The sequence below is a fragment of the Kryptolebias marmoratus genome, linkage group LG1 (assembly GCF_001649575.2).
Source record: "Kryptolebias marmoratus isolate JLee-2015 linkage group LG1, ASM164957v2, whole genome shotgun sequence".
In the NCBI taxonomy this organism is placed as follows: domain Eukaryota; kingdom Metazoa; phylum Chordata; class Actinopteri; order Cyprinodontiformes; family Rivulidae; genus Kryptolebias; species Kryptolebias marmoratus.
In genome coordinates this window covers 10,885,003-10,912,014 of record NC_051430.1, presented here as the reverse complement: position 1 = coordinate 10,912,014, position 27,012 = coordinate 10,885,003, and the positions used below count along the sequence as shown (strand labels likewise).

The 27,012-nt window shown below is 39.7% G+C and overlaps 2 protein-coding genes across 2 annotated transcripts; one reads left to right on the top strand and one right to left on the bottom strand.

Moving 5' to 3' along the window:
• The first annotated feature begins 13 nt into the window (after positions 1 to 13).
• lrrc75ba (leucine rich repeat containing 75Ba) lies at positions 14 to 15,795 on the top strand. Its single transcript, XM_017414514.3, has 4 exons — positions 14 to 616; positions 3,992 to 4,120; positions 5,713 to 5,825; positions 13,558 to 15,795. Exons 1-4 carry the CDS (start codon positions 332 to 334, stop codon positions 14,147 to 14,149), a joined length of 1,119 nt encoding a protein of 372 aa, XP_017270003.1. The 5' UTR covers positions 14 to 331; the 3' UTR covers positions 14,150 to 15,795.
• Positions 15,796 to 17,097: 1,302 nt separating this feature from the next.
• Positions 17,098 to 25,976, bottom strand: LOC108234911 (glutathione hydrolase 5 proenzyme). The gene is made up of 12 exons (XM_017414523.3): positions 25,725 to 25,976; positions 25,250 to 25,377; positions 25,074 to 25,169; positions 23,096 to 23,285; positions 22,845 to 23,005; positions 22,503 to 22,649; positions 22,118 to 22,248; positions 21,056 to 21,240; positions 20,684 to 20,775; positions 18,871 to 18,977; positions 18,578 to 18,688; positions 17,098 to 18,490 (listed from the first exon to the last, which is right to left on the bottom strand). Exons 1-12 carry the CDS (start codon positions 25,889 to 25,891, stop codon positions 18,344 to 18,346), a joined length of 1,662 nt encoding a protein of 553 aa, XP_017270012.1. The 5' UTR covers positions 25,892 to 25,976; the 3' UTR covers positions 17,098 to 18,343.
• Positions 25,977 to 27,012: the final 1,036 nt, after the last annotated feature.

Sequence of the window (27,012 nt, the reverse complement as noted above, 5' to 3'; positions counted from 1 at the left end):
GCTCCACGTTGCACAAAACTAAACAGCAGCGTAAAACGGAGAGACGGACAGAGGGTGAAGCATCCGGAGCATCTCTCCGAAACATCCCAGAATCACAACCGTGACGGCTGCATGAGAAAGTGGAGATTCATTTGACCGCCGAGGCATAAGGTCGTGTGTTTCTGCAGCGGGGCTGACGGTCTGCAGACAGATACGCAGCGCCACACGCACGGCACGGCGCTGTTTTCCAACATCCACTCGGCAGAAAAACAACTGGGGCTGCTGATGGTTTCGTCCTGTCAGTAGCGCTTCTCCTGCGACCGTCGCAGCAGAGCCCACACAGCCCTCCGCCATGGGGTCCAGACTGAGCAGGCAGGGCAGCCTGGACAATGAGAATTTCTCCAAAAAGCGACGCAGGCTCCTGAACGGAGCCGGACAGAGCGAGCGGGGGGCCGGCCGGGGCGGGGGGGACTTTCTCTTCGCGCTGATGCTGAAATCAGACAAACTGCCGGGGATGCTGCGCAGGACCAACCACAGCCCGTACGTGAGGCGGGTCGCGTGGATCAAGGAGATCCAGAAGCTGCTGCGCGAGCGCCGGATGGAGCAGGCGACGGACGTGCTCAAATTACTGAGGAAGGTAAGGCAGGGTGGGGGGGACTTAAAGTCAGACACATACTGTTTGTGTTTTCACAGCTGTTTCAAAGCAACAGATGTATTTGGATGTGCTCCTTGTCCTCCGACCTTTGACCTTGACTGTGATGTGTCCAGGGCCCTAGCTCTCTGACCTCTGACCTTTGACCTTGGTCCCTGTTCCATCTCTCTAAGTGACCCCCTGAGCACATGCGGCCTGGCCTCCTGTGCCACTTGTTTGTACAGAAAGTGGGCCACTCTCTCAGAGCTGTGTACTTTCAGGCAGCATGTGACTCACTCACAGTGCATCATGGGTAAACGTGCTCTCTGTTGACAGGAGATCTGAAAGGATAGATTCATTTGTCTCTAAATGAGGAAGCGGTCAAACTCCATGCTGTGAGTCACTGCATTACCCCTAATTTTGTTGTCTCCGGATGGGATGTGGATATTTCCAGACCCCAGCTCCCCCTCCCCCCTCCCCACCCACTCTACATCTGTTGTTGTTGTTTCCTCCTCTTCAGCCAGAACCCTACCTGTCCTCAGGCTGTTCTAATGCTCCCATTACTCTGACATGACCTCTTTATCTCTCTCTCTCTCTCTCTGCTTTTAAAGTATGTCATTACTGCAACAACAGTTTAAGCTCAGAGTTCGGTTTCCTCTGATGCAAAAAGGAATTATTCTCCAAAAGATGACATTTACTCTTACTACAAGAAGGAATCTTTGGTGCTGTCAGTGCTGCACATTGTTCTGTGTTTTAGACAGGGCAAAGGCAGAGCAATAATGCCTTGTCTAAAGAAACTTGAGGAATGCAATCATTGGATGTACATCTAAAACTGATTAACCTAAGGAGTCAACCAAATTCATGATGGCTGCCTTAGTCAAATGACCCTAAAAATCCCAATTTTACACATATTCAGGTAAAATGTAGTGATGATCATGGATTCCCAACACGTGTCCTGAGTATTAACAAATTGGACAAGAACTTTGGGTAAAATTTGGCCAATAACTAGAGTATTTGAAGTCAACTCTGTCTGTCTGTTAGCAACATATCTCATAAACCACCAGACAGATTTTAATGACATTTTTCAGGAAATAAACATGGTACGTGCATCTAAAACATACTATCGTTTGGAGCCAACCCAAGTAAAAATAGTTTTCATAGAAAACTGACCTTACAAAATAGAAAAATGGCTGCAATTTAGTCAGTTTTATAGATATTGAGCTCAAATTTGTAGTGGTCGTAGCTAAGAGTCACACATACTCTGAGCGTGACAGCTTGTGATGTTTCATGAGATTGCAGTGAATATTATTTTTAAGGATTAAAAAGGCAATGTGCATTTTTTTCAAGGAATGCTAGGCCTTTAACTTTTTGTTTGTTTGCATGAGACATTTTTTTTTTCTTCTGTACATAAACCAAACGCATCATAGCTAAATGTCATCACGCTGCAAGCAATACCTTTTCTTCTGTTACTTATTTTTTCACATTTGTTGTGATGAATTTAGCATTTTGCTCTGCCGGGATCACAGCTGCAAAATGGTGCTGTAGTAACGCTCCATTTAATTGCACAGATTGAACAATGTCTGATTTGAATTAGGCTTTTATCATCTGCTGTGGTATTATGGCAGTGATGGCCAAAATTGGAGTCAGGACCCCACTGTAGGTCGTCAAACACTAAGTGAAAGGTGTTGAGAAAATCTATAGAGATCAAATTAACTTTAAAAATGGTTTGCAACAGCATATTCAACCCTAACTGTGACAACGAGATGAAAATAGTAGTCATAAATGGTTAAAAAGTAATCTAAAGGTTGATGAGGCTCATTGTTAAATGGCTTGTTTGTTATGTTTCTATACTTAAAACAGCAATAGTCGACCACAAAAGCCTCTTCAGCTCTTCGATTGTGGGTCGAAAGCTGAAAAGTTTGGGAATCACATTAAAACATGAAAGAATAAGTAGGTGCGTGTTAGATGAAACAGGATCCTTGGGGATCTCATTTGTTTCCTTGCCCACGGGGCTCTCCTCTATCCTTTGGCTGTTACCCAGTCCGCCGTTAATTACTCTGATTTGATACAGGAGAAAGTGGAACGTTCTTAATCAAAACAAAAGGATAAACTGCAAGGTCAGGCTCTATGACAGCCACATTACTGGGAACATGAGCTCAGTTTCCTTAATGTTTCTTATACGACTGTCCTGCATTACAACCAGGTAGTTCTCCGACAGATCCTGCTGTATGAATTCAAAATGTATTTACTGCAGAAGTAATTCTTGTGTAACAGTGAGCTCTGCTCCAGACCTTTTAAAACAAACAAAAAAAAAAAAGATCTGAGGTCTTCTGCAGATGTGGGGAATGGATTTGTTCCTTCATGTCACGCTTGCAAATGGCAATTGATCGTGTCTGTACGCAGAGAGACAGATGGGGTGGGGAGTGGGGAGGGGGGTTATTTTTATACCTTGCTGCTCGGAGAGACAGAAGCTGCTTTGCCTCTGCTCAGTCTGTGATTACCGTCGCCCTTGTTAAAAGGGGAGCCGGTAACGTGGAGCAGCCAGCCTCCCACTCAGACTGTATATTATAATCTATGCTGAATGTGTTGGAGAGAAAATTAATGTGATGCTTTTGTGCAGGAGCGTGTATGTATACTGTATGTCTTAAAGGCGTTCTTTTCTCATTAAAGTTGCGCGGGCTGCTCAGGCGCTTGTCGTTTTGCCTCATTAGGACCTTGAGGGTGGACATGTTGACAAGGGCAAATTGTACAGTTCGGTACACACAGCTGCACCACTGACTGCCGCTTGTCTCGGTGGACTGAAAAACTGTCTGACATCTTTTTTGTTGTTGTTGTTGTTGCTTTAAACTGTTTTTACTGCAGCTCAGTTTAGATATGTTATATTTGTTGAGTAAAGTGCCACAACAGGAAGTAAATGCAGTCCAAGGTTTTGACTTAGTTAAGAACGATGCACATATTTACCGAAACATTTTGAAACTAAAGTGCCAAATATGCGTGTGGAGGAAAATGGATAATACCTTAGTAGTAATAGAGATGCATCTACAATGAAGTTAACAAGCAGATAAAGAAATAAAAACATTTTGCAGCATTTCCTGTGAAGATTTGATCCCAGTTTGTGCTGTGTTTCTGTGCCATGGAGGTGTGATTATGTATGCCTAACATTCCCAGTCATTCCCTTTAGATCTGACTGTCCACTGTGGATGAAAGACTCTTGTCTCCTAGTAAATATTTAAAGCAAAACCCTCCTTTCATCTCTCCGTTTGGAGTCACAATGCCCTCGACACAGAACAAACCTATTTCTATCCTTGAAACATACTTTTTCAGCTGTAAGACAGTGTCATGTTTTTCTGTATTTCTGATTCTTCTCTTCCGCTTTGGTAGGATCTTGGTTTGGAGGGCACCTCACTGAACGACATCTTGTACAAAAATGCTGCTTTCCTCAATCTGGTGGATCCGATCTCACATGAGCTGCTGCTCAGCTTGGCTCGAGAGATGCAGTGTCCAAAGAAGGTCAGTATTTTCCATCTGTCCTGACACATCCACAAAACCCACACAAATATCAGGCAGGTTTTTTGCATTCTGCAAACAAAGGCTTTCTACAAATTAAAGGCCTAGCCTTCCTGGACGGAATTCATATTGCCTGCTGCCTTTTATGCCAGAGTTTTAAACGAAGATCATCTTATGTTGAGAAATGACAAAGTTGTAGCCATTTTGGTCAAACCTTAAAAGTAACATTGTGCGTTGCCTCAAGTGATATTGTGTAATGTGTCACACTCAGAGTATGTGTTGTGAGTAATTCTTACCATACCACATTATAGCTCAATATCTGTAAAATTGGCCGAATTATAGTCGTTTTTGTGTTTTAAGGTCAGTTGGCAGTGGCAGCCATCTTGAATCAGGTTGACTTCAAAGGTTAATCAGTTGTAGATGTACACCAAATGTTGGCTTATTAAGAATTTCATTAAAATTTGTCCAGTGGTTCACAAGGTATTTTGCTAACAGACAGACACATGAACACGTGCTCACACACAGAGAGGAGGATAAACATTATCGTCTTCCTTCACCTTTCGGATTCAGGTGACAAAAAAAGATAAAATATTTCCTTTGAGATCTGTTCTAATCTAAGGATGTTTTTCTGCAGACAGATGTTAAGCACATTTCTTTCTTTTTGTTTTTTTCAGTTTTAGAGACAAAAATAGCTGCTCATAAATCCTGGAATACAACAATTGATGCAGTTTGTTGAATGTTTTATAAGCAAAAACTATAAAAGAAAATGCCAATCTGTTACAATAAACAAAAGCCTCAATACATCAATTGGCATTTAAGATCTAAACTCCTGTTTTGTAAACTGAGCAGAATGAATCTTTTTTTTTCTTAGTCATTAAAGGTGAATCTTAAACTGTTTTGATGTAAGCAGCGGCCACCAGTATTTTCACTAATTTTCCTTGTGGATCTGTTGAATCTGGCCTCTCCTCTGTGCTCCCCCCTCGTGCACTCTGCATGTGATTAGATTTTCTGGCTCCAGTGAGGCAGCTAAATTGAGTTTTGTTCAGCTCTGGCTCAAGGCTTTAGGAGTAATAAAATACATTTTTCTGTTTGTGAGAATGATAGCACGGCCTGGCAAGTTGTAGGAAATTAGGGAAACTTTCTACAATGTTAAAACTGATGAACTGCAAAGATTTATTTTGTTTATTTACTTTTTTATGGTGCACACAATTAGAAAATTTTGTCTAATCAATGGCCTAGCAGTCATTGAAGGAATGCACATCTATGTCTTTCATGCAATGTTAGAGTGAGCTCAACTTATGTTGAGAAATAACAGGTGTTGTAGGCACTTTGGTCAAACATTGAAAGTAACATTTTGCACAGTCACGTTATATTGCAGTATCCCATGTGACCTGTTACTGCTTAGAGTATGTGTTGTAAATAACTCTCAGCTACTACCACACACAATTTTAGCTCAGTATCTATGAAATTCACTGAGATGTAGCCTTTTTAGTGTAGGCTAAGGTTGATTAACTGTGGCAGCCATCTTGAATTAAGTTGACAAATTTTAGTTCCGTGATTCACTCTGCACTCTCTTTCTGGTCTCCTTCTAACAGGATGCAGACATAATAAAGTCTTCAGATAAGATCTGCAGGCAGCTGATCTACCACCTGACCCCGCACTCAAAGTGGCTGAGGCAGAGCATGTCCAGACGGAAATCCCAGGCCTGGTAAGCCCCGCTTTCCAGACATCCAGTCTGTAATAAATCTGCAGCTCTGCACAACAGAGAGCAGTGGTCGGCTCCATGTTGAGCAGCAGAGATTTGCATCCTTCAGCTGACATTGAAACAGGACCGAGCTGACCACAGGCCACCCTGACAACAGCATAATGAGCCACAGCTGTCAGGAATATCTGCTTTTAAATGCTGTTAGCCTCCTTTTCTCTCTCTACAAACTGGCAGCAAATTTCTCCATCTGTTTGACTGTAGAAAGTCTGAGCGAGTTATGGCAACATGTATTTTTTTGATTAAAGGGACAGTCCAGGCATCTTTCAAGTGATGTTCTGTCAGATAGTTACCAATAGTTAGTAACTTAACAGCCATGATATCAGTCAGAAAGCACAGAAAACTGAGAAAGAGGCAAAAGTCTTCATCCAAGCTAAGCTAATAGGTAGCCAAACCAGTTTTTTTTTTTAATCATTTTATAAAGATGTCTTTCTCAAAAACAACATATTGCTGTGGAAGAATGCTACATTAGCTAATGTTAAACATCTACACTTTTGGATAACCCTGTTTGCTTCGTTTGTCGATATTTTCTCAACCGAAGAACGTTTGCGTTACTGTAGCCGTTTTTCCATGGTCCACAGTCTCAGCATGACTCACTTCGAGCTGACTCGGTTCTACAAGGTCTCGGTAGTTTTCCATATAACTGAGTGCCGCCTCGACTGAGTGCCGCCTCGGATCTTCATAGCACGGCCACCCAAAACTTACCATCAACAGATAAATAAGGGAAAAAGTCACACAACACTCACTATTCTCAGCCACGGTTTCCAAAAAGGCTGTGGCACAGATGAAGCCACCTTCCCTCCACTGGTCCTAGCTGGTAAACCGAGTCCATTTGGTCTGAACTCTCTCATTAGCCAACAAGCACGGAAATGTCCTTCTCATTGTACCTCTGTTGGTTTACGTGCTGCCAATTTAATGGATATCTTATATATATTTTTAAAAAGTAAATAACAAAAATAAATGCTGTGGTTGCAAGGTTTAAAAATAGTGGGTCTCCTGTGACGTCGCTCTCTGACCAAACAATGGCCTGTAGTCTGCTGACGTCAAATCTCCAGCCCGACTCGACTGGCTTGGACCCCTGACTGAGGAGCTTTCAAGAAGCAAGCTGAAAGTGGGTGGGATCACGCAATGGAAAGACTCTGAGCCTGCGCCAGGTCAACCTAAATAAAAGCGAGTCGAGTCCGTGAAAATATATGTGAATGTGTGTTGAGCATAGACTATGTGCTGTATATATAGGTAGTGCTGAGGCTACGAATGTGTCAGTCCTCCGGGAGTTGAGCAAATCTTTTGACTGACTTGACTCACTGATCAGGCAGACTGATACACTTAGCAGCATCATCACCATCAGCATATACACAGTATATTTATGCTCCGCACACAAACATTGGTGTAGTAACACATATGTTGAGAAAACAGTGACAAAATAAACAAATGTGTAGAGGTTTAATAATAGCTAATGTAGTGTTCATTCACAAGTGTATGGTGTTTTTGAAAAAGAGGTGTTTTATAAACTTGAAAAACAGTAAACAAAACCAAAAACACTGCCTTTATTGGCTAGCCTAGCCCAGACAAAGACTTTTGCCTCTTTCTCCATACTCCATGCTCTATGACTGATGTCACGGCTCATAAGGCATTATTGATAACCATTAGACAGAACATCACCTCAAAGCTGACTGGACTATCCCTTCAAGGAGCGAGAAGCTCTTCATGTTCAAGATGCTGAACGCAGAATCAACTTTTCTTTGCCTGATAGAAACCCAGTTTTTGAGCAGAAATAGACGCGTACAATGCTTCCTTTTGTGATTGCTTATTCTGCCAGCAGCATAGACACAAAAACAATGAATTTATATTCTGAAGATGAAACTATAAAAGGAAACAATGCAAGTGACAGGATATCAGGCGGGTTTAATATGAGTCAGTCAAGCTACCGACTCAAAGAAAGCAGACAAAAGGCTAAGACATATTCACAGGGATCAGGCTGGATCAAACATTTAGCTGACAATCCCCACCAGCTGCGCTTTGTTGTGCTTGTATAAGTTTAATTCAGCCCAGAAGAGAAAAGATGAAAGATTTATCTGACAACTGCAGCATCTTTGACACTGTAGATACACTAGAAGGGAGAGATCTTATAGCTGAAGGCCTTTTTTTTACTCAGTTATGTTCCTGGTTTTATACATCTGTCGAGACATTGACGCTGCCTGAGAGGGCAGAAGTAACATCAACCATTACAACAAAAATCCACCCTAAAACGAAATATTAACACAGAAGAGAGCTCTGACAGCTTAACTTTCCCATGTGTTTGGGAACAAGCGTCAAAGATATATTATTTCACAAACACGAGTTACCCTTTTAAACTGTTAATGAAAGCATCTTGTAACTCAAATCCTAGCATTCCTTGAAGTAATGCATATCACCCGCCCCATTTTACTGCAGAGTTTTAATTTAAGATCATGTAATGATGGGAAGAGATGGAGTTCTAGCTATTTTGGTCAAACCTTGTAGATGATGTTATGCACAATCTCATGCAATATTGCAAGATCTGGCACTCAGACTGTGTGTTGGGGGTGACTCTCAGCTACTACCACATCAAACTTTAGCTCAATAGTGGTAAATTTGTTTTGTTCTTGTGTTGGCTAAGTGCAGTTCGCTCTAGAACTTAATTGTAGATGTACGTTAAATGATTACTTTTATTAAAATCCAAGCAGTGGTTTATGAGATATTTTGCTATCAGACAGACAGACACTCAAACATGCACACACAGATACAGGTAAAAACATTATCACCCTTTTGCCTTTGGTGGTGGGCAGTAACTATTATTTTATGGTGGATTTTACTTCCCTTTGTCTTCCATTTTTTTGTTGCTGCGAGCGAACATCTACTATCCATGCAAACATTTGACAGCCTGACCTCTGTGAGGGTTTTCTCCGCTCAGAGGAAACAGAAACAGCTCGTTCCGCTTTAATGACCCCGGATTGTTCATCCCTTCATTATCCTGCATTAGCTCTGCACACCACACACAGCTATCTGGCTGAAATTCAACGCTGAATTAATATCAAAATCTCACTAATCCTAATGATCTCTATAATTAGTTTGTTTGGATTTGGCTTTTGTATTTTTTTTTGTCTTGTTTAATTAAATAGCTTAACAATAGCCTTGATAAGAGCCATGACCTAGCTGTGCTGCAGAGCCACTCTCAATTATTTCACATAGGCTTTTCACTTTGTGACACTTTTTTTCACGTCTTTTATTACCGTCCCCGGTTCCATCAGCCTCATCTGACCTTCTAATCAGCTTTTCCTTAGTTCTCTGAACTCCCCATAACAAAATAACCTATCATTAGGTGGCTGCTGAGCCTTGTTTTTCATCACATTCACCAGAAAAGACCATTTAGTGCATTGGCATTAGTTTGTTACATGACCACACTTTGAAGCTCCCTCAGGTTATAGATCAGAATATTGATCTTGTTCGCACAGAGAGATGACAGAGTGGTCTCTGCAAAAATGACCCAAAACCTGCATCAGAGTGATCTTTAGTGCAGGACTCTCCTTATTAATATGAAATGTGAACTATGAAGTTAGATTCTCTGCAAAGCTCAACGCCTGTAAAACTGAGTTGTAGCCATTTTTGTAGTTTTGAGGATCATTTGACCTTGGCAGCCACCTTGAAGCGAATTGGTTCAAAAAGCTAATCAGTTGCAGATGTAAATCTAATGATAAGTTTTTGCAAGTTTCATTAAATTTTGTCCAGTGGTTCATGAGATATATTTGCAACAAATAGAAAGACATTGACAGAAAGGCAAAAACATTACTGTCTCTCTTTGCCTTTTTGTGGCAGGTGATAATTATAAAGCAATAGTAAAGTAATGTGTCAAAAAGCAAAGGAGATTGGACTGTCTGTTTCACACAGGATGCATTTAACCCATTACAGTACTAAAACAAATAAAATACCTTGCAAAAGTTTTAAACTACATCTCGTATTTGCTCCCACAGAGGTTGTGGTTTTAAATAGAAAATGTTCTCTGGACTTTCAACATTTTTCTTCATGCATTCAGTGTTTTTTAATCTCTTTTTCAGTCCAGTCTTGACACCTTACTTTTTTTAAAGAGAAACATTTTATGTGTTTGGCTTTTTAAAGCTGCTTCATTCTGATTTTTGATCCTTTTAAGCACAGACATTTTTGTAATTGCACTATATCTTTAGACTTTTTTTGTTAGCAGCCTGTCACAAAATGTAATTTGTTCCCATTTTTTGATGCATACACAACAAATTTAAAGATAGCAATTTGACAGGCAGCTAATCCTAGTTTTTAATCTACTAGGTGATTAAAAATGCCTGGAACTTGACTATGATGGATCAGATCCTGTGATGGATTAGTTTTCCCCTTTTCTTAAGACAAACCTGTGAAATAATATCTATCTGCTGAAGAAATGTATTTAGACTCATTAGACTTCTTTTATCCTCAACCTTTCCGCTTTCTGTAGATCTCTTTTAAACACACTGCACATTATGCCAAGACACGGCAAGTTTTTGGCAAATAGGACTTTTTAAACAATCTCCAGAAAGTCTGGAATATTTCTGAAGACCTCCTTGAAATATTACAAGAAAATTTGGTTCCTTTGAGGTGTAATATAAAGAAATGAAGGATTACTCAAAGGTTTTGCACAGAACTGCAATATTCGAAGACAAATTGCTCTGCGTGAAACAAAACGGTGTGAGTAATGCAGCCCAGAGGGGAGCTGAGGAGAAAATGAACTCCTGAAAAATGGGACTTTTAATGATGGAGCTCTTTAATGTGTTCATGTATGATGTTAAACAGTGTGAAAACGATTCTTGTTTTAGATTTCACAGGTAGTTTTATCTTGCCTTACTTAGCTTTAGTTAACATTTCCAAAATTAATATTTGAAATCATTCGTAGGAGCTGCTCGATTCAAGCTTACAGAATTGAAACTCTGCCTCATGTGAAACCACCTGAAATGTAAAGATTGATGACTCTCTACATGATCAGTATTTAAAATTTAAATCTACAGCCCAAACTGGATTGACCAGCAGATTATTTAATGGGTATCTATGACTACATTGAAATGCTAGAGCTTTTTGATGACTATTAATAGAATATTGATGCCTTTCAGATTCACTGTGAACTGGGGTAAATAAAAGAATTGCTTTTTTTCCTGCTTGTTGCTTTGGAGAGCTGCAGATATCGATCTTAATTTCATTCAGAGTAAACAGCACCACACCACAGCACTGTTTCTTTTTTTAATCATTTCCCTCTGAATCCGGTTTGCCATTCAAACTGAGCCCTTTTGTCAGTGTCAGTGACTGTGTAAAAGCCACAAAGAACCATCTTTTTTTTCTTAAAAAACCCCTGTTTTCTGCTGCACGATTATTCTGGAAGAAGGATGGAAGAGGCTTCATGAGAGGACACCTCAGACATCTTTTTTTTTTTTTTGTTCTTCCTGAGCTCAAAAAGATGAGTCTGTCTGAAGAGGAGAGAGATGTGTGATGAAACTATTAACACCTGCAGACAGGCCTCTTCCATGGCCATTAGGGTTTTTGCACCTCTAGTTAAGCTGAGGTTTCTGTCACAGAGACAAATCAAGAATCTGATCAAGTTACATCATCCTGAACAGCCAATTAAAACCCAGTTCAGCCTGGATTTAAAGGCAAAACTTTTTCTATTTTGGTCTGTGTATCTTTACAAACCTCTTGCTCTTTAAGCCTTCAACTTTATATATATATATATATAAATAAATGGAGTAAATGCTGCTGAGGGCGCAACCAGAAAAACACTTCTAAGCATCACCAGTGACAGATACTGCAGGGGATGTCGCTGTAAGTCACCAGGCACCGGAGGATGCTTTAATTTACACTGACACCACATCAGCATTACAGGCCACTTCAGCAAGAGCTGGAGTTAAACACACTGCGCCCTCCGAGGTGGGCGGATAGGGGCACCGGGAAGTGGAGCTGACTTAGTACAAAGGGCCAAAGAAGAGTATAAATAAATTAATGTTTTCATCGGCACTGTAAATCAGTAACTATTACACCAAATCCTAAAGGAGCTTGAAAGATATCCAGAAGCTTGAAACAAACCAGACTGAAGATGTGCAAACGATACAGCAGACTTAAACCACAAATAAATCTTCGTCTGAACAGACACTGTAAAATCAATTAAACAAAAGTGCAACACACTTAAAAGTGACTTCTTGACCATTCCTTTAATTAATCTGTAATGTAAATTAAAAATATCCATAATAGCACACACTTTGAACACACTCACCCAACTCTCTTAAGTAAAACACACCAGATCCTGGGAGCTAAAACTTGGCTCGTGATGATTTAAGGCAGGAAACATTGTGAATTCATGGTCTTCTAATCAATCAAACGTGTAATAATGAGACGTTGATGCTGTTATTAATTATATGTTTGATTCATTTATTAATGACATTTTAGTTTAGTATTATCACTTGCATGCAGCTTCTCTTAGAATATTGCCAGCTGTATATCATTTATTGTAGGAAATGGTCTGTTTTTAGAGGAATTATAACAAACAAATGCACACTCACGGGTTGCTTGTTCCAAGACAAGCGCTCATTCACGTTTTTATTACTATTTAGTCCTAAGTATATGCATTTAAGCAAAACTGCTGGGCCATATTTTATGATACTTACAGAGGCAAATCAGGGTCAAAGAAAAGGCTCATACAACCTTTAGCTCGTTCACGTTGCTTAAACTTCAGTTTAGAGCATTGGCATTGATAAAAACACATTACCTCAGACTGAGTCTCTAGTTGTGATGTCAGGATGAAGTGAGCCCCAACATACTGTAACAACCTTAATACTTCATTACTTATAATAATTGATGTTTTGCGTAGTACTTTTTGGTCTTTGAACTCCTGTGTTATTACTTTTTACTTTCAGGGTCCTGTTAAAAGCTCAGGTTAGAAACTGGAATGCAGCAGTGTTGGTGGTGCAGGGTGTAGATTAATGTATTTATTATGTATGAAGTATTTTTTAACATATTAAACTAATTACATAAACTGAATGTTAAATGATCTTGTGTTAAGGTAAAATAAAATAAGAAAAAAAACATGAATTCATAGAATAGAAAAAATATTCAGAAAGCTTTCTGTTTTGCAAATTTAATAAATAAGTTTAGGGTTCTACACTTACGTCATTATAACTTTGCTTTAAATTTGGCCTGTTTTCACCTAAATCTGTCATCTTGCTCACAACAAAACCACACAGATCTTTTCCTCTCCTGTCATATGATTAAAAGGGCTAAAAATATCTTTCATTTTCTGGACCAAAACATAATCTTGTACCTCAAACTGCTTTGGCTCTGTGTTCCCAGCTCTCTAAGTTTTAAATCCAAGCTGCTAGTTTTGTTTGGATCTTTTGGCTCGTCTCTTTGTAGAAATAAATCCTCATACTGCAGACTCTGAATCAGCCTTCCTCTCTAAACAGAACCACTCACCTGCTCCCTTGTACTAAATATGGCTCATAACATCGCAACCATAACATCACAACATGCTATAAACAACTTTTTTTTTGGTACATGAACCACAGCCAAAGGTCTTGTAACTCTCCAGTTAAAATTTCTGTTGATTTGTGCATGTTTGTCTTCAGTTCCTTTTCAAAGCTAATACCAAGATCTTTGTCTTCATATTTCTCAACAGTCTCAAGACAACTCTGCAGAAAAAGCTGTCCAATGACAGTGTTGACCTGTCTGGAATCCCTCTGTCCACTCGTGATGTCCGACAAGTTGCCTTCTATCTCCAGAACAACAGAGACAGTATTGTGGCCGTAGACATCAGCTTCACTGAACTCCACGACGACAACCTGAGGCTGCTGCTGCCTCTTCTCGCCTCCTTGCCCAAACTCAGTACGCTGGCTCTCAACGGTAACCGCCTCACTTTGGCCATACTTAAAGACCTCACTGAAATGCTCAAAGACCCCAAAATGTTCTCCAGCCTGGCCTGGATCGACCTTGGCAACAATGTGGACATTTTCACCATGCCCCAGCCACTGCTAGTAGCATTGCGCCGACGTTGCAGCCTCAAGAGCAGCCTGCCGACCATCTATGAGTACACAGAGGGTCAGCCATATTCCTACCATCTTGAGACCTCTATAGAGGAGCCCAGCCACTACGAGGAGGAGGAAGATGAGGAGGAAGAGGAGGATGTGGAGAGTAAATTTGAATTGGAGCCATGGGGTTTAGGGGAGAAACAGCTCTCCAAAACTTTCACTCTCCACTACTGTGAGAGGTGATAAAGTATTTCCTGTCCAAGGCTCCTTCAGCTGTGGTTGAGAGATGTCCCACAGCACTCTGATACCTCCTTCGCCCTCTTGTCCTCACACCACGAGCCCGGTCACCCTTAGAGGGAGACCAGTGCCCACATTGTGAACTTATCGTCCCAACACGGTTACCAAGCTACTCCTAACCATCTCTGAGTTAACCTACCCAAGACAGTGACAGTGAAGTGACAGTCAGACTTACTGTGTTGGTGGACGGTGCTCTGGGGAACAAGATGCGGTTTCATTGGAGGGGGGCTGGAAGAGTTAATGAACCAGTGCTCTCTCTTTATTTCTCTCTCTTTCTCCCCCTCTATCACTCCGATTCTCTTTGTGACACTGGCAGCCAAGGGGCCAATCTCATGGAGATTTAAATCAGTTGGTCGGATGAAGGAGCTGCATCCCGGCGGTAGCTGAGGTGGAAGTTAGTTTGGAAAGTGTTGGTCCCTCTGGGTTCTCTACCAGGACTGAGACTATCTCTGTCAGGCAGGACCCAGCTCCACATTCTGTGTTCTCTGTTAATCTCTCAACAAAAGCTATGACACGAGTTCAACAGACTATACAGCCGGCGACCCATCACGTGACGCAGGCAAAACTGCTTGGTCGACTTTTTGCGTTTTCCCCCCCTTTCCAAATGTCCACTGTGAATGCCCTCATGTAGATGAAAAATGAGAACAGAAAACAAAACATCTGTTGTGTTTCCACTGGTTATTTTTGTGCACTTTAGAGAACAAAGCAATCTTAGAAGACAACAGGTAGGATTCAACAATGGTTAGCTGTCGCTGATTGTTTTTGTACTTGCCTACAAGCTGATATTCACCTCTTTGTAACTGTTGAGCTGTTTATGTAATACCCTCAGTGTTTCAACACATTTCTGACACTAATGCCAACTTAAGATATGGGCCAGAGTCAGAGCAGTGCCCAAACTGCCCTTCCTACTGCCGTTTGTCTCTACTTGTTTCTGTTTAATGTTGCTGTACTTCAGTGGCAGTTGTGTTACGAGACCCTGACTGTTATCTATCAGTTGTAGTCTGTCTGCAGTAGCATTTAATGACTGTTTAGACTGAGCAAACCAGTACGCACGTTAAGGTCGTGTTGTATTAACATTATGGTTTCACCATCCCATATACTCTGTATACATTGTTTATAGTTGCTAAAACCAGGAGCTCTTGATGTCGGCATAACAACATGATTATGATTGTTAGAAGGATCATTAAAAACAACATATAATAAATGTTTTATTGAATGTTTTATGTGTTTGTAATAGTAAATCATCTAATTGTTGCTGTATATATTTGTGTTATTGTTTTAGAGTTTTGTCTGACTCAGTAACAATGAGTAATGATTATGAAACAGAGCCCAAAGACCTCCTGCTGTTAGATTGAACAGTACACAAAAGGGACTGATAGGATAATGCAATAAAAAACAACACAGCTCAGTAAATGTTATTCGGAGAAGACACCTTTTATGTTGAATGTTTAATCTGAATGTTCACTTGGTTTGTAGCTTGTTCTATGTGTCAGTGTGTCAAACGTTTCCTCGTTGTAGTCTGTGTACGTTTGTCTCATGCCAAACAATGACTGCCAGTAAAACATTCAATCCAAACATGCAAGTGATGTCTCTTCTTTTTTCATTGAACTGTTACAACATCTGGGTGTAGAGAGCCCACAGCTGGTCACCAAAACAAATAGCAGATTGAGTCAAACAGATTACAGTAAATAGAACAAAAAGAGAAACCAGCTCAAGCTGGGCTATTTGGGGTTGGTAGTTGGAGAGCACTGCTTGTTTATGAGCCAACGGAACATCTGTAATGCCTGAGCCGCCACCGTTTGCCAGGGGAAAGTAGGGTGGTCATTGCATGAGGCCCTACCCATGATCCTCTCCTGGCAACCTTTTGTTCACACTGCCAGGCATGGTAATGTGGCATTTGCAACAGGTGGCTCCTATAAGGTCAGGGCACAGTTTGACTGTCATGTCCCCTGGGGTCCAAATACCATGTGACAGGGCAACCCCCCCCCCTCTTTAAAAACTCCCCAGGTGTGTATCATTTGACCTCTTTTCCTTTCAGAATTGGTTTAGTTCTCTGCATTACCACTAAAATATCAATTTCCTCTCTGCGATTGTTCAAACAGAGAGTTTGCCTTTGGTCTCCAAGCAGATAGAAAAGATCAAAGTTTCACAGAGGAAACTGGGTTCTGAGTTGAGAGTCCAAACTGTTGCTTTAGGAGCTGGCAAGGATAAGATTTCATTATAGGATTTCATTATAATCATTTTCCCTGCATGTTGTACAAAGCTCATAATGACCAAGCTCCATCATGTATTAAAGAACCCAATTTACCCTAAAACATCCCAAAGGAGCACTTTGCCCTCAGTGTTCCTTTTATATGTTTCTTTGAAGTTATTCAAGCTATCCATACTTAGGATTAGGCCTAAAAGCTTCTTTTTACCAAACCTCACAGTGCTACAGTATGTTTGGGGACTCTGAAAGGTCTTTATGATGCTTGAGTAACCTTCAGTGCTGCAGTGAACACCTCGCCTGTCTTTAGTCGTTACGCATTTAAAGCTGCAGATATATCTCCAGTAATTTACTTTTCTTACCGTTATCTCGCCCTCCTTATCTTTTTCTGCAATATATTTTACTCCAGTTGCACGTTTCAAATCAAGTTACAGACCACACTAGAATTTTTACTGTTTTTTTTTTTTCTTTCTTTTTTTGTTGTCAAAGCAGAAAAGAAAACACCTCTGACAGATTCAAAATTGGCCAGAGGTTTCTTGCTGTTTAAAGGCAATTTTCCTCCCTGCTGTTGTCAAAGGCTTAATCCAGTTTGCTGCTATCATATCAACAAAATTGAGGCAATTAACGTGTAAGGTGCCCCAATTCAACGTTCATTTTGCTCCATATAAATAATATCTGCTGAACTGAATTGAAATGTAACCTTTTTTATTTGATTATATGCCTCCAGCTGTTGGAGGCTCCGGGACAAAACTGAAAAAATAAATAAAAAGAAGCAGTGAGACACAAAGAAGATTATGGATTTACAGAACAGATTTCAATAAATGTGACCTCAGGTTAGGGGGGTTGACTGACTGGCAAACAGACATTCATGGTGCATAAAATTAAATTAAATGTGATAAATCAATTAAAACAAAATACAACTTTTGTTCTTTTCTTTGCTAGGATTTTTTATGTTTTTGTCTTTTTATTGAATGCTTTCCTTTTTGTAACTTCTCCCTTTACAGAACAAACAATGAAGTCACATGTGGAAACAATGTTAAATTAACCTGTGACATATACATTTTGCAAACATTTCCTGTGTAATTTTGCCTCATTTTAATAATTTTTTACATGTGTTTACATATGAAAAACAGGGCAACATGTTTTTGTGTAAGTGTACTTAATCTAATTCCAAACTAAAATCTTCTGCTACTTGAGGTCATCAAACCCATATGAAATACTTTTCAAATTTACACAGAATTATCATTAAATATCTCATGAAGTAATGATCAGTTTTTATTACAGATCATTCATATTTCTAACAAGTATTAGGAGTATTTTAAGATCAAAATGGTTATTGCCATTTTGTGATCATTTTTCTTTTAAGATCGTGTACCACATTTCCTGCTAGCAATTTCATTTCTAAAACCTGGAATAATGTTTTTAAAAGTAGACTAATGTACAGAAAGAAGGCCAAACGAGAAATAAGATTCATTTGAATATTACAAATATTCCCAAACTTCATTAATAGCCAATATACTAAATTACCTGTACTGTAGAACTAATACTGGTACTAGAAATTTGAATAATTTTAAAGCCATAAATAAAGCCATTAAAAAAATGGTCACGTATTTTTGTGTTTTAATTACATGTTATATCAAATCCTTTTAAAATGAGACAAATAAGTCTTGATGACTTCTGGTCTCCATCCTAAAAAGGAGGCTCTAAAAAATGTAAATTATGGTATTGTAATTAAAGACATGTCCAACCCTGCAGTGACAACATTCAACATATTTTAGGCACTCTCAGTTCAAGAGACTGTTGTGTTTAGATGTTATATGTTACTGCAAATGTCCTCTTGATGGAAGCAGTTTTTCACTGTCTTGTTCAGTGATTCCAGCAGGACAGACGCCTTCTGTTGCAGCTTTTTTAACCAGCATCTTTGACTCTTGTTTTCAGTAACCAGCTGCTTCCCCCAGTTTCCTGGCGTCAGACACTGCACAGATGCAGCCACCCTGTCTCTCTACGGCATTAACCACATTGTAGAATTTTGTTGTTGTTTCATGATTGTGTCCTCGAGCTTTAAGAGCCACAATTACATCCTGAGGGGCAAAAAGAAGAGAGAAATCAGATGAGCCAAAAGCAGCATAATGTGTTATGTGACCATACAAACACCCTGAATGTTTTACCTCCTCGAATTTTGGTTCAAACTTCAAACTGTTTTTAGAGTCAACAAAAACAATAGGAACATTAATCGCCTCTTTAAGGCTCTTTCCAAACCAAAGGTGATTGATGAGCGTCTGGAACAGAAAGGAAATAAGATACTGTAATCTGTCAGATGAGAAAAGGATGATTAGAAAATGGATTATGAGTATGGTGAAGACACTCATGAAGACAGTGCTGGTCACGACCACAGTGAGGAACGACTGGTGTGCAGCAATTAATCTTAATGGGACTTAGTGTGATTGTCACAGTCACATACTGAGGCTATCCCAGTCATGATAAAACTCCCACCAGATGCTCCAATCACAATCGTCTTCGACTGAGACTTCAGCACAGAGGGGGCCATGGAGGAAGGAGGCCGCTCCCCTGTGAACAGAATAAAAACCATGATTGACGGAACAGGCGACTATAATTCAGACCGATCAATGTGAGAACAAGAAGAAAGCTGTTATGAATGCAATCAATAGAAGCTTATTAAAAAATGTGAATCATATAGTGAAAGGCATGGTTTTCATTTTTATCTGTATGTATCTATATGTGTTGAATGTGTCTCATCAAGCTCTTGTGAGTGGCATGTTACTCATGTGTTTTGAGGGCACAACATTTCTGGAAAGACTATTTTCCTTATTTTGTTCTTTTTCAGAAATCACTATTTTTTTAGAAGTGCAGTTCAAGTTTGGAGTTAGTAGTGATGCCAAAGTAATTTGCTATGTCACATTGATCATCCCTAAAATCCAAAAAGACAGGAAATGTTACACTAACTTAATAAAAGTTGTATGTTTCTTTGGTATCCACAGCTAACTTTTTTTGTAAGTAAACCTAACCATAAGATTAATAAACAAAATACTGAAACAAAAAAAAATGCATTTTTTTCATTCTTTCACAAAAACTTTTTTTGTGGATATTTTTGCAGAAAAATAAGAGCAACTGTTTTGAGTGTGAACATGTCTGCACTGTTTGAGCCATGGACCTAACATTTACTCACTTAGATATTTAATAAACCTTGATTTATGTTTTTTTTAATTTAAGGTGCATCTTTTTTTAGCCTGAATAAATACAGTGTGAGGTGAGTGGTAGCCAAAAACAGGGGCCTGGGTGTACCAGTTCCTGCCATCATAAACTGGCTCTAGGTCCATGAAATGTAATTTTATTGGCAGGAAAGGAGCCTGAGCTCAGGTGTGAAGTTGAGCAGTACTAACTAGATTTAATCAACCTCACGTCCACACACAGCCTGGCCTCTGGGACCCAACTCCTGGGGAGGGGCTAGACTCTCTCCTACTCCAGAGTTACCCTGGGTGAGTGGTATGATTGGGAGTAACAGCCTCCCTAAACTGAATCTGAGTGGCATTTTGTTGTTGGACTTCTGTGTTAGGCATGAGCTGTCCGCATAAACGCCATGTTGGAGTGTGTAGAAAAGTTTTGCATTGAAACGCTGAAGCCTTTGGACATTTTGGGGTTCTTTAGATTGACATGCCTCTTCACTGTTCCATAAAGAAGCAGGTCCAGTCCACATGGGTTTTGTGGATTTTGGAAATCATGTTCCCCAAGGCATTTTGTAAGAGTGATGCAGGAGTATGGGATCCAGAGGTCACTTTGAAAGGCTATTCAGTTCTTGTAAAATCAAAGTAAGAGCTGTGTCTGCAGTCTGGGCACAAAGTCAAGCTGTGTGTTAAAGGAGTCACCCAAGGTAGTTTAAGCAACTGATCGGGATGCCTTCTGGTCACCTAACTTTGGAGATTTTCCTGGCACATCACACTGAAAGGAGATCTTGGGACAGTCCCAGGGACTATAGACTGTATGCCCAGAAGCCTAGGAAATGGATGGATGGATGGATGGATGGATGGATGGATGGATGGATGGATGGATGGATGGATGGATGGATGGATGGATGGATGGATGGATGGATGGACACTAAGTTTCCTGTTTTGAGGTTCAGCTTGTTGCTTAATTGGAAACAAGACTAGGAGTCAGCAGCTTTGTGTGTCTGTATTCTGACACCAAAATACTTTCAGCTAAATGGTAACTAGCTTGATATTTATCAGGTATAAAATGCAGCATGTTAATCTGATTACCAGGGGAGATGTTATCCGTTCTTCCACAAAAGTCATACAGCTCATTGTTGAGGATTACTCCAGTCCTTGAAGAGTAGATTCTGGAGCCAAATCTGTTAAAAAAAAAACAGTGAAGCTGAACTAGATGGACTAGATTACCACAGAGCAATACCAAACACTCTTTGCATTCAGCCTCACTTTAAACCAAATCTCAGCTCCTTGCTGTGCTGTCTTAGAAAACCTTTTGCTTGTGATGACTAGACTTTGATTAAAAACTCCTCACACAAAAACATTTGACTTCCTTAATCTTTTAATCTCCATAATTCATGTAACCACAAACTAATAAACCATGTGCTGGTTTGTTTCTAACTCCAGAACTGTCCAGGTACTGACATGTGATTGATGGTGCTGGTGACAGATACAGCAGATCCATCTTCAGCCAGCACAGACACATGTGTGGTACCCAAGCTGTCCTGGTGCGGGGTGATGTTGTAATACTGGAGATCACGTGTCCTTTCGCTGCTGATCAAGGTCCGTATGTGGCTGGCAAAATTGTCCTCTACTATTTTTTTTGTGATCTGTGAAAAGTAGAGAGGATTTAAAAACACCCAAAGAAAAAAGGAGTCATATATAAGATATTGATTAAATCAGAGCTAAATTTGTAAAGGATTTGCAGCCAGTTGTAAATCTTCCTCGTTTTTGTACTATTTCTTATCTACCTCTAAAGGTCTTCTGTTTCAAATACTATTTATGGAATAACTTTGCCTACAGTGTGGGAAACAAAGAAACACTGACTGTAAAAAGTCCACAAAGAAATTAGTTTTACCTCAATACTCTCAGCTACAACATCCAAAATCTGGAGCGGTGAAATATGACCATTATTTAGCTTAAATTTCACTGATAAACCAGGTAAATATGTAGTTATGAATAACTGTCAGGAACAATGGCTCACAAATAAAAATAAAAACAAAATCAAGCAGATAAAAGTCAACAATCAAGATAAGGCTTCTCAAATCAAACCATGTGACTAAATTTTCAGACAGAGGTCTGTATTGATTTGGACCACTGTCAACAACAAGTTTTTAACTAAAAGTGAAAACGGTTCAAGTCAGTTCAAATGGCTCTGACTGATGAAACAAACGCACTGTTCAGTTCACTGGAACTCTAGATTACCTAGCAATAATATGATTACACATAGAATTTTTAAATCAACATTGTCTTTCAAAATCCAATATCTCTATATACTCTATTAAAAAAAAAAATCTCCAAAGAGAAAATAAAACTGTTGATATTAAATTCCATTTCAGTAAACTAAAACTTATCAGGTGTATGTACCTGAGTATTTCAAAGTACATTTTTCAGGTAACGCTTGTGATCTATTGTGTCAAGTCATTTTTTAAATATAACCTGTAACTTTCATATAGTTTATACTTAGCAGCACTGAATGATACTCACTTTATCTGATACAAAGTGTGGATCCCGGATGTGCTTTTTTTGTCCATTGGCAAATTTTAAAGCTTCAACATAGCGATGATAAAACAGTGTCTTCTCATCAATAGACTGAGGTGCTGAGTTCATTTGATACCCTGAAAAACAAAAACGCTACTTATATGTAAATTGTTAATTTTCACTGAACCTCATTTAAAGACTTTTCTTGCATGAAGCTAAAACCTACACACATCACTAATATTAAGATTTATATAACAAAATACAACTGCAAATCAAAGCAGCCATTTATCTTTCCATCTTAAACACCTCATTCTTTGTAATATTCTTTGTTTTGCAATTTAAAAGAGTAAAGCAAAAAACTACAGCTCTGCCATCTGTGTCCAGTCGGAACCTTTCAGGATGTTGAGGACGAGGCTGAGGACAGCTCCTCCTGCGGGGGGTGGGGGTATGTACATCTGGTACTCTCCAAAAGGAACAGCCCACGCATCAGTCACTGTAACGTTATAGTTTGCCAAGTCCTGCAGCATGAGTGTTCCTCCTAGGCAAAAAGAGCAAAACAAATGCTTTACTCTGAGCAAAACTCACCTTAGCTCCACAAAAATGAAGACTTTTGATGGATCGTGGCAGAGTCTAAAGATTCAAGTGATTTATTCATTTGGAAGTGGATTCTTTAGCCATGCAAATACAGAAAACATTTGGAAAAAAAAGCTTGATGAAACACATCTGACAATACCTGCCTCTTGTACATCATGGACTAAATCCTCTGCTATTTTCCCACTATAAAAACTGTCTGCACCATTATTTGCAATTATCTCCAAAGTGTCAGCCAGTTTCTCAAATTTCACTGTGCCTCCAATTTTAAGCAAGTTTCCCTTCTTGTCTGAAAATAACTTCCTAAAAGGACAAACAAAAAGAGAGAAAAGTGAAAAATGTAAAACAGCTTATGTTTTTTATTGGCATAGTGAGTCAGGTTTTCTTCTGTACCATAGGGCACGGGTCTCGTCTGTGTTTGAGATGTATGGGATGGAACTACCCTGAACCTCAGGAATTTTGATCCCCTCTCTGGCCAGCTTGATGGTCGGCTGGAAGAGAGTGGCCCACAGCAGCTTCCCATAAAGCTTGTGTGCAGTTTCATAACCTCGAATTTCTCCTGGAACTCCAATCCATTTGTTACCTGAATGGTTGGATGAAGGGACAGTCAATGAAAGAAATTAACCTGCATATTTACTCAGTTTTTCTGAGATATCTCTAAGATAAAAAGCTCAATTGTCCCAAATTTAATTTGACTTCACAGTGAGGGGGAAACAATCTGTAAATGTTTCCCTGCTTTATTTTACAAATTGTTTTTTTGTTTGTTTGTTTTTTGTATTTTGGCATTACAAGAAGTCCCCTGCCTCTTGCACAGTGACTGCTGAGGATAGGCACCAGCAACCCAGAATGGAGAAGCGGGTAAAAGATAATAGATAGATGGAATTACAAGAAAATATACTTAAAATTACAAGAAACGTAATTTACAGTTCTTGTGTAAGTTTGCATAACAACTAACTGTAAATCAAACAAAAATATCTTTTAACAGAATGTACATATAAATAAACACTGTTGGTACTTAACACTGTTAGAAATCTACTCTACGAGCTAGCCTCAACAGGGGGTCTATATGTAAAGGATGAGGGAACTATGGAGACTTCAAAACCCAGCATCCAGAATGACTCAGAAAAAACTTCGGACCCAGTGTTCTAACATTCATGACAGGAATCTGCTATCACACCGAGACACTGATGAGATACAAGAAAAATGCTCCAGCACGGGGGAGCCAAAACAGCAAGTCTGCATCCTCCCCACCGTCCAAGTGTGGGTATCAAGCCCCACTGAAAAACCTTGATGATCTGAATATAAGGGCAGCTGACCACAGACCGAAGATCATGACTAAGTTAGACACATATGATGTGCACCCCTGTTGTTCTGACAGCTGGCTGATCCATCTTCATGTTGCCTGACTGTAGCTTCCATCCTCCTCCTCCTCCTCCATGGGGGTCAATGCTCCTTATGAGTTAGATCCTTGCTCTTATAGCCAAGCATTTCAAGGATCACTGCTGCTGTGGTGTATACCAGCTTATTGGTCTCTGTGATGGTGTCATTAGGAATACTTAGCAGTGCTGAAATCACATCTTCTAGCAAACATTCAGATGGTACTTTATCATTTAGCCTTGGTAAGGGGTGCAGGTCATACAGTGCCTATAAAAAGTATTCCTTGGATGTTTTACCCTTTTATTGCTATTATAAATCAGTTATAGTCAATATGAATTGGCCTTATTGACAGAAAAAAAGAATAAAAAAACTTAAATGACAAAGTGACAAAGTGAAAGCATATTTCTACAAAGTAATGCCAAATAGGTAACTATATAAAGTAAGCACTTTTTTCAAAACAGCATCTTCATCTTTTTGTCTTCAGATTCACCCTATCCTATTCACAATTATTTATAAATATTAAACAGACGTTTATCTTGACTAAATAGTTTCACATTGTTAAATGTGCATTTTATTGTACTTTTTACTGAAACAGGCTAAAATGTACTGCAGTGCATCACAACTACATTAATATTTGTTCCTCCACTGAATGTGTGGTCTTGACTCAGAGCTTGGTTTTCATGTTCAGATTGTTGGGTTTCTGGTATTTAATCACACTTTACTGTAAACCTGAACAAAGATGACTGTGCAGTTCTAACAAAGGACTAACACGCTGACAAGTTCCAAAACTAGGTTACTATTGTTAATTAGGCTATCGTTTTCTTTTTTGTTGTTGTTTTCTTAGTAAGACCAGAACTGAAACACCTTAAGAGTGTAGGCAAATGTAAGCTGAAACCTAAACAGACAAAGCAGGAAAAACAAGAAAGATTCCCTTCCCAGATAAGGAAACAAATGGATAAAAGTGGTTGACGTGCAGGAGCAGAGTAGCAGCTACCTGTCACCATTTGGAAAGCCTTGGGACAGGAATTCAGCAGATCAGGTTTTATTATCGAGGGTGCAGTCTCTCTGGAGTTGATGATTTTCACTTTTCCTATGAAAATATTAGAAATGATCAGTTAGCTCTGACTCGTATAACTTCAGCTGCAGTAGGTGCATGAGTGTGTTCATTACCAGAGCTGTCCATCACTGTGAATATGGAGCCTCCTCCGATCCCGGCGCTCTGCGGGTTGATGACAGAGGTGCAGAGGAGCGCGGCGATGGCGCCATCTACTGCAGAGCCTCCTTGTTGAAGGATGTCCCTGTAAAGTTCGCGCTCTTCACTTTCCGTGATTGCCAACAGTGAAATTCATGTTTTGCATAATGGAAAGTGCTCCTGACGCGGTGGCAGCTTCCTGCATTGTTAATCTGAATTGTTGTCATGCCTGACACCGAGCCTCTTCGGTTTTTTAGCATTACTAATTAACAGATCTGTGCCTAGATGTTGGCAAAAGGCAAAGCACGTCTCATAGGAATCATTAGAAAGCATAAGTGTTTGTTAGTGCTCACTGGTGAGAGTAAAGTCGACTGTTTTTCATAAACAAACATTAACTTCATCTATTTTTCTTTGTATAACCTCACTATAAGTAGTAGAGTAATTACCACTCACCTTCCAATTTCTGAGCATTTCTTTGAGTCTGCGGCGACTGCACCTTTAGAGAAAGTGTCATTTGGGCATCTACGGTGCACAGCGACAGCAATACACACGATGATGGCAACAATGAGGAGCAGCGACAGCGCGCAACATGTGTACACCCTGGCCTTGGTCCTCGCCATGACAGACCCCGTCCTCTCCGCGGCCCCGCTGGGATCAGTGAGGTTTCCTCTGTCCCGGGTGGTTCATGGAAAATAAAACGACTAGAGAAAGTTTGGGAGTGACTCATCACAGGGAACAGAATAGCCCGGCTCCACCTCCTGCCCGGAGCGCAAAGTAAGCAAAGGAGAGTTGCGGAATACGTTCCACGTGGGGTTTTCTGCTGTTAAGGGTGATAATTGAATTTATGTATGCCATTTTAATTGCTTCAATTTGCTGTGGACATGCAGAAAATTACACGAGTCTGTGGAACAGTACTGTTATAAGATCATGCGCGTCCTGGCCGGGACAGACTTTTAGGATAAAAGTGGGGATTTTGTTTGTTTTGTTTTGGGTTGGGTTTTTTTTGTTTGTTTGTTTGTTTGTTTTGTTTTGTTTTGTTTGTATTATTATTATCTCAAGATTCTCGTCTCTTGGTTGTTTAAACCAAGGCACCAGCTTCCTGCGACCCGGAAAGGAGAAGGCGGGTAAAAGGCAGAAATAGTTTAAGCAGAATAGAAACCTGACAGGTGAACAGACTGATAAAGCAAGAAGGGACTTTATAGGAGAGCTCCCAGAGACGAACAGTTTGTTGTAAGTTGAACTTTTTAATATTGGTCAAATAAAAGTGTTATACAGTCAAGGTTCCACTAGAGAGTGGTATTGTCTTGGTAAAATATGTTTCTAGTCTCATCCAGCTTGTTTGTTAAGTGTGAGTCAGTGGTTCTTTCTTTCCAGATCATTGGTCCTGTTGTTTAAAATGATTCTCCTGCTTGTGGTAATCATCAAGTTTTCTCTGTGAAAACTCGAAGTGGTTTACTCAAGGGACTGAGTTAAAAGACTGCGTTATAATTACAGGAGATGCCTTTATTGTTGCTCTGTAGTAATACACTGAAACTGTAGATGCCCGTCACAGTGGTATTAATATGATTAAAAATAAAGTTTAGGAAAATGTAAAAGTATCATACATTCATACCACACTATTCAAAACTGAACATCGAAATCGACATTTTACAACAGTCAAAGCAAGAGAAAAGTAGTAATACTGATACTGGCAGGAATATTTAAATCACTAGTTCATATTGAATTTTTAAATCCAAGAAAG